General features: G+C 36.5%; 1 protein-coding gene across 2 annotated transcripts in view; it reads left to right on the plus strand.

The window, feature by feature from the left end:
- Window positions 1–14454, plus strand: part of LOC114094772 (CD302 antigen) — a 144708-nt gene that overhangs the window by 116952 nt on the left and 13302 nt on the right. For both annotated transcript variants that reach the window (XM_027937955.2, XM_027937954.2), the window contains one exon: window positions 10609–10719. In XM_027937955.2, coding sequence (XP_027793756.2) covers window positions 10609–10719 — 111 coding nt within the window. The remainder of the gene's footprint in view (window positions 1–10608; window positions 10720–14454) is intronic.

Raw genomic sequence — 14454 nt, forward strand, 5'->3', positions numbered from 1 at the left:
GAGTTATAGCTAATGCTGGAATGAGCCTATGAAGGCAATTAAAAGTTTTGGGGGAAGGCAATAATCTCTTTTCTGTGTACAGCTTTTTTTTTTTTCTTTTAGACTTATCACATATGATTTCATTATTCCTCAATGATCTTTGAATAACTAGCTATCATTGTCATCATCACTTTGTCCCATCTCAGGGGCCTTATTTGTGCTCTTCTATCTAACCTACATCTCCATATGACTTTTTCTTTCAGCTTCTTCAGATCTTTGTATTCTTTATAATGTGATCTTTTCTAGACACTGTTGTAAAATTGCAACCCAGACCCCTACCACCACACTCAGGATCTTTTTTTTTTAATATTTATTTTTTAGTTGTAGATGGACACAATATCTTTATTTTATTTTATGTGGTGCTGAGAATCAAACCCAGGGCCTCACATGTGCTAGGAGAGAGCTCTACCGCTGAGCCACAACCCCAGCCCCACACTTAGGATCTTGCTTCTGTGTCTTTTCTTTTTTTCTCTTTCTCCTTAGTACTTAATCTGTGGCTGCCAGCCTCTAAGATGGCCCTCAAATATTCTTACCTCTTCATATTCATATATGTGTGTAGCCCACTTCAACATTATATAGGGCTTACTTGTATAACTGTAATAGTTTAATTTTATGTGTAAACTTGATTGGGCTACAGGATGCCTAGATAACATATCTCAATGCATCTGTGAGAATGTCTCTGGAGAAGATCAGTATTACCCTTATCAATGTGGGCAGGCCTCATCCTATTGAGGATCCAGATAAAACAAAAATTGCCCCTCTGCTAGAACTGAGACATCCATCTTCTGCCTTCAGATATCATATAGACATCTCTGGTTCTTGGGCTTTTAGATTCCAACAATATCCCCCACCATTCTCAGGCCTCAGACTAGGACTGAATTACACCACCAGCTTTCCTGGTTCTCCAGCCTGCCATATGTATCTGTCATATATATATATATATATATCTACATCTCTCTTTCTCTCTCTTTTATTGGTTTTGTTTCCCTGGAAAACCTTAATACAAGAACCGATAGGATATTACAGAAATCCTGAATTATATAAGGCATTGCACTTGTACCTTGCTCTCTGAATTACTGAGTCTGGAAGAAGCTGTATCATGAGGATCCTCTAGCACCCCTGTGGAGAAATCACCTAGTGAGGAACTGAGGCCTCCTGCCCATAGCCAGACGAGCTCACCATCTATATGAGTGATCTTTCTTGAGGCTGATCTTCCAGCTACAATTTAGTGTTCAGATGACTACAGCCTTTGGCAACACCTTTTTTAAAAAACATTTTTTTGTAGTTGTAGATGAACAGCATGCCTTTATTTATTTTTATGTGGTGCTGAAAATCCAACCTAGTGCCTCACACATTCTAGGCAAGCACTCTGCCTCTGAGATCCAGCCTTAGCCCCTCTTGCCAACATCTTGACTGCAACTTTATGAAAAACCCCAAGCCAGAGTCACCCAACTAAGTATCTGCTTCAGAATTCTTGACTCAGAGACTGTGAGATATGTTTCTTGCTAGGCTTGGTGGCACATGCCTGTAATCCGAACAACTCAAGAGGCTGAGACAGGAGATTTGCAAGTTCGAGACCAGCCCCCAGTTCGATACCTGCCCCCAGCAACTTTGTGAGAACCTGTCTCAAAATAAAAAACGAAAAAGACTGGGGGTGTGGCTCAGTGGTTAAGTGCCTCTAGGTTCAATTCCCAGTGAGAGAGAGAGAGAGAGAGAGAGAATGAATATCTCTTGTTTTTTGTTATCATTGTTTTTTTTTTCTTTTTTTTTTATTTGAGGTATTGGGGATTGATCCTAAGGGTACTCAACCACAGAGCTACATTCCCAGCACTTTTTATTTTTAATTATGAGACGAGGTCTCACTAAGTTGCCTTGGCTATTCTTGAATTTGAGATTCTCCTGCTTTAGTCTTCTGAGTAGCTGGGATTACAGGTATGCATCACTGTACCTGCTATGTTTCTTGCTTTGAATTGCTGATTTGTTACTAGCAATAGATTGTTAATACACTTCTGTGTGCGTGTGTGTGCATGCGCATGTGCCAGAGATTAAACACAGGGCCTCATGCATTCTAGGCAAGTGCTCTACCCCTGAGCCACATCCCCAGCCCTAACCCATTATTTTACTTATTCATCTTGCTTTTATGTATCTGCTTCAATTAGAATATAAGCTACATAAGGGCAGGAATTTTTTTCCTTTTTAGTTCACTGTGGAATCCCTAGCACCCAGAATATCTTTCTCACTACCACCCAGAGAGGTACTGTTATCCCCTTTTTAAAAATAAAGGGCGTAGTAAGGTTAAATAACATACCCAAGATCATGCCGTCCAAACCAGACTTTTCCCCAAGCCTCACGTGCACCACCTGCACTGTCCCACTTCTATGCATGTTCAAGATAGCAGCATAAGCTGGATGTGGTGGTGTATCTCTGCAATGCCAAGGCTGGGGCAGGAGAATCACAAGTTCAAGGACAGCTTTGAAAGTAGGACAATAGTAACTAATGAGCGTACTAATGAGGTAATGGTCTCTGCTGTCATGCAGTTAACAATAAAATTGGAGAAACAGGATAAGTATCAGACAACTACTATATAGAGCAGGATTTGATGAGTGCCCTAGGATGTATACTGGCTCTCAAAGGGTAGCACAATTCCTTTTCCAAGAAGAATGACTATTTGTGGTTTTCATGTATAAGTACCTATGGTTTGTGCCCTACTAGGTGTACAACCCTAGCCACAACCAATCAAAATAAGGCTAATTTCTTAAATTAAAAGCTGACTACTCTAAGCTAGGCAGGCAGCCCAAGAGGGGACTTGGTATAAGAACTTTTAAGAGAGCTGGGCACAGCAACACGCACCTGTAATCCCATCAACTCAGGAGACTGAGATAGGAGGATGACAAGTTTGAGGCCTTTAGCAACTTAGCAAGACCCTACTTCAAATATGAAAAAATAAAAAGGGCTGAGGATGTAGTTCAGCGGTAAAATGCTCCTGGCTTCAATCCCCAGTACCAAATCAAACAAACAAACCCCCCCCCCCAAACCTAAGAAGCTTGTTTGCTGAGATAGTGTCCTATTACAATAAATCTCGATCATCAGGGGTAACCTGAACATATATTTAGTCCTTGTAATCAGAAAAGCTTTCTTTTTGTTTTTTTAATTTTTTTTAGTTGTAGATGGACACAATACCTTATTTTATTTATTCATTTTTATGTGGTGCTGAGACTTGAATCCAATGCCTCATACATGCTAGGCAAACACTCTACCACTGAGCCACATTCCCAACCCCCAGAAAAGGCTTCTTATTCAAAGTGTAATGAAAAGTTCTATAGTAGTTCAGAATAATCAGAGGTATGAGGAGGGCAAGGGTTGGACACTTTATGGAGAATTGACACATGAGCTTCCACTGAAATAAGCATATACTTTAACCAGTATATTAGAGGTCATTTTAATTCATAAAGTATAAGAACTACAATTATACAAAGAAGTCATTTGTTTTGCTTGATTTGGGCTTTGATTATATTTCTGTGTACTAATAATTAGAAATGCGTTATTTCACATAAACAGTATTTTAAACGTTCTTCATTTTTATATATTCTAGAGGTACTTGTTATCAGCAGAAAACACTATCTGTAGTTTTGACTAGAAATAACATTAGGGAGCACTTCTCAACCTGTGTTAGAATGTCCAATGACTTATAAAGATGCTCAGGTGTCATTAAACATGCTAAAAGGATATATTTCCATTTCAATTTTCTTTAATTCCACAAGGCTAAGGAAAAAAAGAGCAGCAGGAGGGATCAAAATAAACTAGGATAAGGGGGCGGGGAGAGAAATAATAAATAATAAAAGCTTACAATTCAGAGAGCCACCATTATGACTTTCAGTTTGAGTTTCATTCTGGAAGTGACTGCTTGTTTTCTCTGTCATGACCTAATATGTCACATTCTATGGTGGCATGGAGAAAGAGGGAGGGAGAATCCTGTCTTTATATTTTTGTTCACTCATGCAACAAGTATTTGTTGAGTTCTTACAAGATGCCTGTCTGTGATATTTATGGCATTCCTTCTGTCTGGACTTTTTCCTTTTGGCATGGAAACTCCCATCTATCCTGTGAGATTTAGCTCAAATATTGCCCACTTTTTGAAACATTCTCTTATTCCAAAAGTTATACACTCCTTCTTCTCTAGTCTTATAATATCTATCATATCTTTTCATACCTTTTATGTATATCCATCTTACTCTTTCATCAGACTGACCACTTTTAGGACATATCTCCTCTTTAATGCGCTGAGCGTTCTGTCTTAGCAACATGTAGGAGTTATTCAGCAAATGTTTGTTGGATGGATGGTGGATAGATAGAGATGAATGATTATTGACAACTTGTTGAAAAGTGTAAGAGGGAATTCTGCTTCTGGTTATAATGTAATGGGAATTAAATATACTTGCTATGAACAATTAGGAAATCTGGATAAAATTCCATGAGAATCCTGTGTGCAGACCTCAGATAGTTCCTAAGTCAGTTCACTTCCAACATTCTGTGTAACTTTTCCCATTAGGAGAACTGCCAATTTAAACAGCTAAAAGCAGGGCAATTTCAGACATTCTAATGGCATTGAGACAAAAATTTGAGTTTCAATCCACCAAAAAAGAGAGACTCTAGTTAATATCCAGGTTTTTATTTGGAATCCACAAACTCTCAACACTTCCTCAGGTCAGCTCAGTCCCTGATTGTATTCCAGTGATCTCTGCTACTCAGATAGCTACCAGAATCCATCCTAGAGGAGAAAACATCATTTAGAGGCACTACATTTTATCCTACACAGTGTATGGCATTTGATGTAAAACTACCAGGCACAACAAGAAACAGGCCCAAGGGGCAAAGACAGAGAGGGTTTAGAGGGATAGAGGACAGGTGACCTAGAAATTGTGTTATCCAAAATAGACTTCTATGATAAGTTCAAGAATATAGGTGATAAGATTGAGAATTTTACCAGAGACCCAGAATCTATAAAAATATAAACAAAAAAGCTGGGCACAGTGGTGCATGCCTATAATACCAGAGACTTAGGAGGCTGAGGCAGGAGGATTGCAAGTTCAAAGCCAGCCTCAACAATCTAGCAAGATCCTGTCTCAAAATTTTAAAAAATTAAAACAAATAAACAAGGGCAGGGGATGTGGCTCAGTAAAATGCCTCTGGGTTCAATCCCCAATATAAATAAGTAAGTAAATAAATAAATAAATAAATAAATTGACAGTTCTATAACTGAAAAGTCACTGGCATCATGAGCTCAGTAGATGGTTTAACAGCATCAACAACCAAATTTACCTTTGTCTTCAGGTTATAAATGAAGAATAGGTTAGCAACTACCCCTTAGTCCTGATTATATTATGGACAGCCCAAAGTATTAAAATGTATAAGAAAAATAGAGGGAGTCCAAAAGGGATATATGGTACATAGTGAGAAGTCTAATATATATGTAGCTTGAGTCCCAGAAAGACAAGAGAGAGAGAATAAGCAGAAGCTTTATTTGAAAGGATAATGGCCAAGGACTTTTCTAAAGTGACCAATGAAAATAAGCCACAGAGTCAAGAAATGCATTGAATTCTTTGTAGGATTAAAACATTAAGAAGTAGGCATATCAGTATAAAACTGCTAAAATCCAAAAACAAATAAAATCTTGAAAGCAGCAGGGGTGAGTTGGGAAGAACAATGAGGAAGGGGACATTATTGGCCAAACAGCAACAATGACATTGATAGTTGACTGCTCAATAGAAATGATAAAAGCCCAAAACAACAAAACTACATCTTAAATAAAAGACAAGCTGCTATTTCTAGAATTCTATATTTGCAAAAATAACCTTTAAGCATGAAGGCAGTATAAAGACATTTATAGAATTTCATGAATTGAGGGAGTTTCCAAAAAAAAAAAAAAAAAGAAGAAAGAAACACCAAAGAGATTTCTTCAAATGAATGGAAAATTATCCCACTCAGTAATGAAGAGATGCAAGAAGGCACAAAGAGTAACAGAGAGAGCAAATAAAGCTAAAGGAACACTGACCATGCAAAACAGTAATAAAACAGTAACACAAAGGAAGGGAGGTCATAGAAATTAAAATATTGTGTGATCCTAGCATTGTCCAGCAAGTGGTAAAAGTCTTAATTTATTTTAGGTGCTAAAAGGTCAAAGTTGTACATTGTAATTTTCAAGTTATTCACTACAGAAGAAAATCAAAGAATATATATTTAATAAGAAATGGAAAAAATATGTAAAAATATTTAATAATCCAAAAAGAAGACAGGAAAAAAAAGAAGAAAAAAGGAGACATTTTATAAACATTTGTTTATAAAAATATACCAAATAGATGGTATATAGACATTCAGATTCATCAGCAACTTATAAAATATGAATGGAAATCCTTCAATTAAAAGATAAGGATTATCAAACTGGATTTTTAAAATATGACTTACTCTTATAGGAATGGCAGTTACATTTGGAAAAGCATTTGGCAGTATCTGCCAAAGCTGGACACATGCATACTTGATGTGTCTGTTGTACTGGTATAATGGAATACCACAGATGGAGTAATTCATAAAAAACAAAAATGTATTTTCTCACAGTTCTGAAGACTGAGAAGTCCAAGATCAAGATGCTGGCATCTGTGAGGGTTTCTTGTGGTGTCATCCCATAACAGAAGGCAAAAATACAAGAGTGGGGGACTGGATGGCAAACTTACTCTTTTATGAGGAAACTACTCACTTGATAACCCACTCTTGCAGCACTAATCCATTCATAAGGACACAGCCATCATGACCTAGTCACCTCTTATAAGTCTCACCCTTTAATACTATCATAATGTCAGTTAAATTTTGACCTGAGTTTTGGAAAGGACGTTCAAACTATAGTACCCAACAATTTACTCCAGAAATACACTCATGAGAAAGCATGCATAGAATGCTCATAAGGTCATTACTTGTAATAACCATAAACTAGAAACTGTCTAAATATTCATCAACAAAAGAATAAATTCATACAGTGATATAGTAGAAATGATACAATGATTGACGTACACACTACAGCATAAATAAATCTTGTAAAAGTAATGTCTATCAATGCTGACTCATAATGGGGATGGGGGGAGCATGGGAGGAATGGAGGAACTTTAGATAGAGCAAAGAGGAGGGAGGGAAAGAAAGGGGGCAAAGGGATAGGAATGACGGTAGAATGAGTTAGATATGATTGCCCTAAGTACATGCATGAAGACATGAATGGTGTGAAAATACTTTGTGTACAATCAGTGACTTGAAAAATTGTGCTCTATATGTGTAATATGAAATGAATTGCATTCTGTCATCATGTATAACAAATTAGAATAAATAAAAAATTTAATAAAAAAGTAATGTCTATCAGAAGAAGCCAGACACAAAAGTGTACCAACATGTATAATTTCATTACTATAAAATTCTAAAACCAGCAAAACTAATCTATGGTATTAGAAGTTAGGTTGATTACTTTTGGAAGGGTTAATGTATTGTTTAATTTTGCTGATGATTGTATGGGTATGTTTTATGAAAATTCATGAAGCTGTGTATTTATGGTTTGTGTGTTGTATGCATGTTGCATTTCAATAAAAAGTACAGCGATATTGGGGGCTGGGATTGTGACTCAGCAGTAGAGTGCTCGTCTAGCATGGGTGGGACCCGGGTTCAATCCTCAGCACCACATAAAAATAAAGGCATTGTGTTCTGTCCATCTATACCTAAAAAAATAAATATTAAAAAAAGTACATCAATAAAGTATTGAGAATTGACAGCAAGGTCAGTTCAGTTATATTTTAGAATATGTTATATTTTAGAATATAGCACGTTTCATGTCACAGTGAATCAAGTTGAAGATGATCAAGAGATGATAAGCCATAGAGGTGAAGATGAGGATTCATTAATCAGTAAGTATTTAAAGTCCCTGTTATAGTCCAAGAGCTATTTGAGGTGTTAGGGATCCAAAAATTAATTAAGACTTAGTCTGTGTTTTCAGTGTAGTCACATTCTAGGAGAGAAAGATACCAGTTATAAAACTGGATGAATGATTATGGTTGCCAAAACTAAAATAAATTTTTTTTTATAGATGCACACAATACCTTTATTTATTTGTTTATTTATTTATTTATTTATATGTGGTGCTGAGGATTGAGCCTAGTGCCTCACACATGCTAAGCAAGTGCTCTACCACTGAGCTACAACCCCAGGCCCCCCAAAGCTACATATTTTGACCACTTTCCCTGTATTATACATTGTGCTGTGCAATTTTGTAGCACCTTAGCTAATGTTCACTATAACAATCCAATGAAGTAGATATTTATCCCTTACCTTCCTAAGGAAATACAGAAAAAAAGATAAGCTATCCAAGGTACAACCACCAAGATAAAAACTCCTCTGTCCTGAATTCAAGGTTTTGTTCTTTCTGATACCCTATGCTGCCATAAGATGGTGGCTTAAGAGAGAAAGAACTGTGTGGTGAAATTGCAAGGGAAAGTTGAAATAAATTCCAGTGATGATGTCTTGGGAAAGGTGGTATAGACAGATGACCTGTACCTCTGAAGATGAACAGAGAATAATATTTGATGGCCTGGGAGGAGATTTAAAGAAATAAAAGTTTCTCACCTGAGTAAAGCCCAGGCTTTCAGAGGCAGAGGCAAAATGTGTACAGTAGACCTGAGATGGCCAAGTGCTCTTACTCAGGAAAGGGATTGAAGGGTCTAGCTGCTCCATAACAGTTTTTTAACCAAATGCCTTGGTTTCAGGCCCTCTGAACCTACCTCCTACAATAGTGTCTGGTATGTCCTAAATATTTCTGGGTTTTCTTCTTTGTATCTTAGGATAATACTGTACATTTAATTTTATAGCCAGCTTTTTTTCCTAATGTTTCATTATGAGAATTCTCTCAAAGAAAAGGTCTTGTTGCCAAAATGTCCTCTCCAATTATGTTTAAGCCACCATAGGGAGAGCGTTTTAGATTCTTGCCAGATTTCAAGCCAAGGTCGATACATGTATAATGTAAGTGCTTATAAAACAGCAGGAAGGAACACCATCTGCATAAAAAAAATAAATAAACGGTGTCTTGGGACACTTATCCTCATCCTAGTACATCTTGGGTGGTTTAACTTTTAAATAAGATATCATGCAGCCAGCAAAAGTTCACATCTTATGAATTTGAATATATTTATTTATTTTTGGGATAATTTTAAGTAGTCCATCCTTTTAGGTTATTTGTCCAATTGATACGTGAGTGACCTAAATTAACAATGGCTTACTTCTCTCTCATTACAATAGAGTGTGATATGACAGCTTCACCTACAACCCAACCATCTTGTTGCTTTGTTATCCTAGGGTGTTTCCTTTGGTCACATAATTAAAGGTGGCTAATACAATTTAGCAAGTGGGGAAATAAATGTGATATGAGGAGCACACTCTTGCCTTTGAAGGGAGGACCTGTGTGTTGAACATTTCACTTGTGATTGCTTATTATCCAGAAGTTACTAGAAGACTGGGAAATAATCTATCTTGGTCGTATGTTCTCTGGGCTGTAAGAAACTGAGATCAAATATTGGGAACAACCAATGGCCTCTGGAATATTCTGAGCTCAGTAAAATCAAGTGTTGAATTTAGGCTAAGGTGTCTGGTAAGTTCTGATCTCTGTAATAAGGCTTGTTTCCACTCTTTTATATTAAAAAAAATCATAGTATGCACAGAACTTGAAAATAAAACTATATAGGAAAAAATCTTTGTGATTTTAAATAAACTGGAGAGAATATAGAAATATAGTGCTTTGTGCTCATTTATTCACTAGAATTAAGGAATTCCATTCCTTCTTCCAGTTTTAGTGAAATTAAGCTCTTTCAGGCTTACTTTTACTTACAATGCTAACTAGTGACATTCTAGAACCTGGGCATAAAGATATACATCATCATGGTGAACAAAAAGAGACCAAGGTAGAGATAGTTGAAGATGTTCTTCCACCCTACAGGAATAGCAAAAAGATATGACTGTTTCCTAGAACTAGCAAAGAATGTGATTTGATGAAGTATTAAATTAAGAACATTCATAATGACATTGATCTTGTTTTCCTGTGCAATACTAAATGTCTGAATATTCATAATCCTGCCACTTGTTCTCTGTTCTTAGAGGTATAATTTGAACAAAGGGATTTTGTAAAGCTCTTAAGACTTTTGAAATTGTGATTACACATTGCAAAGATAACCTTTAAAGAGAATCCTGTAATTCTAACTGGTTGTCTTCCTTGAGACTTTGTTGCCTTGGTAATAATGCTGCAATTTACATGTCTGAATTGCTAAACAATCTTAAGACTTGTAAATTTGCTCTGTCAAGTCAGAAGAGAATCAGTGACACACTTCTCTATCCCCACATGTATAATGAAGAGAAACAAATTTTAACAAATATTTAACAAGGGAAATTGCCTTTGTGTGTGTGAAAATTAAATATCTAATATTCTTATCTTCAGGAATTCATGTTAAATCTTATTATTTAACAGCATTTTTCTTTTTTTTTTTTTTTTCATAGACTGCCCTTCATCTGCCTGGGTTCAGTTCAAAGACAGCTGTTACATTTTTCTTGAAGAAGCCATCAAAGTTGAGAGTATAGAGGATGTCAGAAATCAGTGTACTGACCATGGTAAGTGGCTTTTTTACCCCCCTCTCACAAATTAGCAGCATTCACTAATACGTTTCAAAAGTGATGTTATCATACTTTTCTCTGGGTTCTTAGAATTAATGTCCAATTCTTCTTCTACAACATGCAAGCCACAGGTAGTAGAATTTAATGTAATCCTTGATTTAGAAGACAATACTTGGATGATAGTGTCCGTAATAGTGACAGAATCTTAGCAACGTCAGAGTCTATGCAATGTGTGTACCTTGAGCCACGCATTGTACTTCAGCACTTCATATTTCACTTGGCTTTAATTATCACAACAAACCTATCAAGCAGTTTATTATCTTTCTTTTATTAAGTTTAGTTATTTGTTTAAGGCCACACAGGCATGGACTTGGACATTGCTGGTGCTCCCTCTCACAGAGGATTGCCTTCCCTACCCAGGATCTGTCTTTGCTACTGTCTTCAAAGATGGCTGTCAATAACTCCTTTTCTCCCCCTTCGCCCATATAGTATGAGCAATCTATTTGCCCTCCCTTTGAATTTAGGTTGGTCTTTTTGACTTGCTTTAACCAATTAAATGCAGCTCGTGTGGTATCCTGGACCTTTAAAGCCAGGCTTTAAGAGGACTAGTAGATTCCTCTGAAAGCCAAGAGAATAAAGTGATTCAAAAAGAAGATAAGCAGCTGTGTCAAACGTGGCTGATAATTAAGTAGGATGGGAATGAGGAAGTGGCCACTGGATACAATCATGTGAATGTCATTAGAATTTGGATTGTAGAAATCTCTATGGAGTGTTTGAAACAAAATACTGAGTGAAGTGGGTTTAAGAAAACACAGGAAGAAAGGAATAGGGGAAAACTAGTAAAAATAACATCTCTTGCTGAAAATGCAAGAGTAATAGAGCAAAAGTATCTGAAGGGGGATGATGATATATGATATATGGCAAGAGCTAGCCTCCAGGTAGAAATAGCATCAATTGGGCTGGGGTTGTGGCTCAGTGGCAGAGCACTTGCCTAGCACATGTGAGGCACTGGGTTCGGTCCTCAGCACCACATAAAAATAAATAAATATATAAAATAAAGGCATTGTGTCTATCTACAACTAAAAATTTTTTAAAAAAGGAAATAGCATCAATTTATCTAAATACATAGGTTTAACCTACAATTCAAAGACAGCATCAACTTATTGTAAAAACAGGATTCCTGAAGCAAAGTTAATGTTTTTTGTTTTTGCTTTTTAAAGAGAGAGAGAGAGAGAGAGAGAGAGAGAGAGAGAGAGAGAATTTTTTTTAATATTTATTTTTCAGTTTTTGGCGGACACAACATCATTGTTTGTATGTGGTGCTGAGGATCGAACCCAGGCCGCACGCATGCCAGGCGAGCGCGCTACCACTTGAGCCACATCCCCAGCCCCAAAGTTAATGTTTGACACACAATACCTTGGCAAATTGTCTTCCCTGAATTTCATTTTCATAATTTGTAAATGAGTTAAAATTATCATCAAGGTCTGTTGGGATTTAGGCTTAAAATTCTTCATCACTTTTTTATTCTATTTCAAAACTACTGTTGCAGGCATGCAGTGTGGGCAAAAGTCAGATTACATAAGCTCACGAAGTAAGTCTGTGGTAAAGAAGAGTTAAGATAAAAGGGCTGTTTTTCAGTTAGAATATATATTCAATTAGGGCTAGAGTTGTGGTTCAATGGTAGAGTGCTTGCCTAGCACATGTGAGGCACTGGGTTCCATCCTGAGCACCACATAAAAATAAAGGTATTATGTCCATTTACAATTATTTTTAAAAATTTAAAAAAATACACTCAATTTCACATTGTGATATATTTCAGACTTTAAAAAATGCTTTTGTTTTTTGAGTCAGGATCTTGCTATATGTTGTCCAGGCTGGCTTTGAACTTGAGATTCTTTAGTCAACCTCTCCAGTAGCAGGGACTACAAGTACATATTACTGCACCAGGCAAAATATTTTTCTTTTTTCATGGTGCTGAGGACTGAATCGAGGACCATGCATATGCAAACCATACACTCTACTTTTGACTATATCCTCAGCCCTGTTTTTTTTGGTTGTAGATGGACACAATACCTTTATTTAATTTATTGATTTTTATGTGGTATTGAGGATCGAACTCAGAGCCTCACATGTGCTAGGCAAGCACTCTACCACTGAGCTACAACCCCAGTCCCAACTTTTCCCCCCACCTGGGAACTGGGGATGGAATCCAGGGCTTTGCAGATGCTTTGCCACTGAGTGACATCTCAGCCCTCCCAGCCCTAGTTTTTAAAGGTGTGCTTGGAGTGGAGGCAATTCATGTTTTTGGATTTTGGCAGTCATTAGCTCAAACTAAAGCTATGCTGTAAGAAAGCATCTTTTTCAACTAAAATATAGCTTGTGACTTGAGAGTCCTTGGGTCTTACTAAAGATAGTTTTTATTACTGTATAAAATCTACTCTCTACTATTTATGTGTTTTCTTAGGCATAATCACAACTCCAGCATTTAGAAGTGTCCTCCCCCTAAAAAACCAATTTCTAACAACTCACTAATATAACATTTTGGAGGCCTATCAAATTGTATTAAAGATACTTTAATTAAAATCATATTCATTTATTATATAATGAATGAAAACAGTTTTTAATTCACATAGTTAAAACATTATTTTCCCTTAGAAAATTCTTACCTATCAAATGGTGTGCAGCATAAGCTCTTAGAAAAAAGGACAAAATTTCCAACGTGCCAATATTATTTTACTTCAAGGCAGCTGAATAAAATAATAGCAATTTGGGTGGTCTTACAAGATTTTTTAAAATGAAGTTTCCTCTCTAACTACTTTGTCTTTTTTTAAAAAAATATTTATTTTCTAGTTTTCGGCGGACACAATATCTTTGTTTGTATGTGGTGCTGAGGATCAAACCCGGGCCGCATGCCAGGCGAGCGCACTACCGCTTGAGCCACATCCCCACTACTTTGTCTTTTTAAAAAACAATTTCTATTAGCTATACTTAGACATTAGTATGTATTTCAATAACAAGTTATATTGAGGCTGACAGTCAAGAAAGCATGTTCCTATATCCTTATTAGCTTGTATGAACTACAAAATCAAAGTTCATCAGCATTAACATTTGTCTCAGTTAAGTAACTGTTGACTATACAGAAGCAAAATGAATGTGTTGATTTACTTCCTCTATGACTCAAATGTAGTCCAGTCATAATAATTTTTTAGCAAACTAAGCAAAACTAAATTAAATACATTGAATAATGGGCTAGGGTTGTGGCTCAGTGGTACAATGCTCGGATAGCATGTTATGAGGCACGGGGTTCAATTCTTAGCACTACATAAAAATAAATAAATAAAATAAAGGTATTGCGTCCACCTACAATAAAAGCATTAAAAACAAAACAAAACAAACAAACAAAAATAAACCACTGAGGGTTGTGTGTTTTTTAGAAATATTTTTTAGTTCTAGGTTGTCACAATTTTTATTTTATTTTTATGTGGTGTTGAGAATCGAACCCAGTGCCTCACACATGCTGGGTGAGCGTACTACCACTTGAGCCACATCCCCAGCCCAAGGGTTGTGTGTTTTTTGTTTCTTCCTTTCTTTTTTAAGTTGTAGGAATTGAATCCAGGGCCTTGTACATGCTAGGCAAGTACTCTCCCAGTGAACTATATGCCCAGCTCTGTAGCCTGAGTTTTGGTTGCTATATTTAGAAGTCCATTAACTAGTTATAGTAGCTATTTAGGA

Source organism: Marmota flaviventris, chromosome 11, assembly GCF_047511675.1.
Source record: "Marmota flaviventris isolate mMarFla1 chromosome 11, mMarFla1.hap1, whole genome shotgun sequence".
Taxonomy (NCBI): domain Eukaryota; kingdom Metazoa; phylum Chordata; class Mammalia; order Rodentia; family Sciuridae; genus Marmota; species Marmota flaviventris.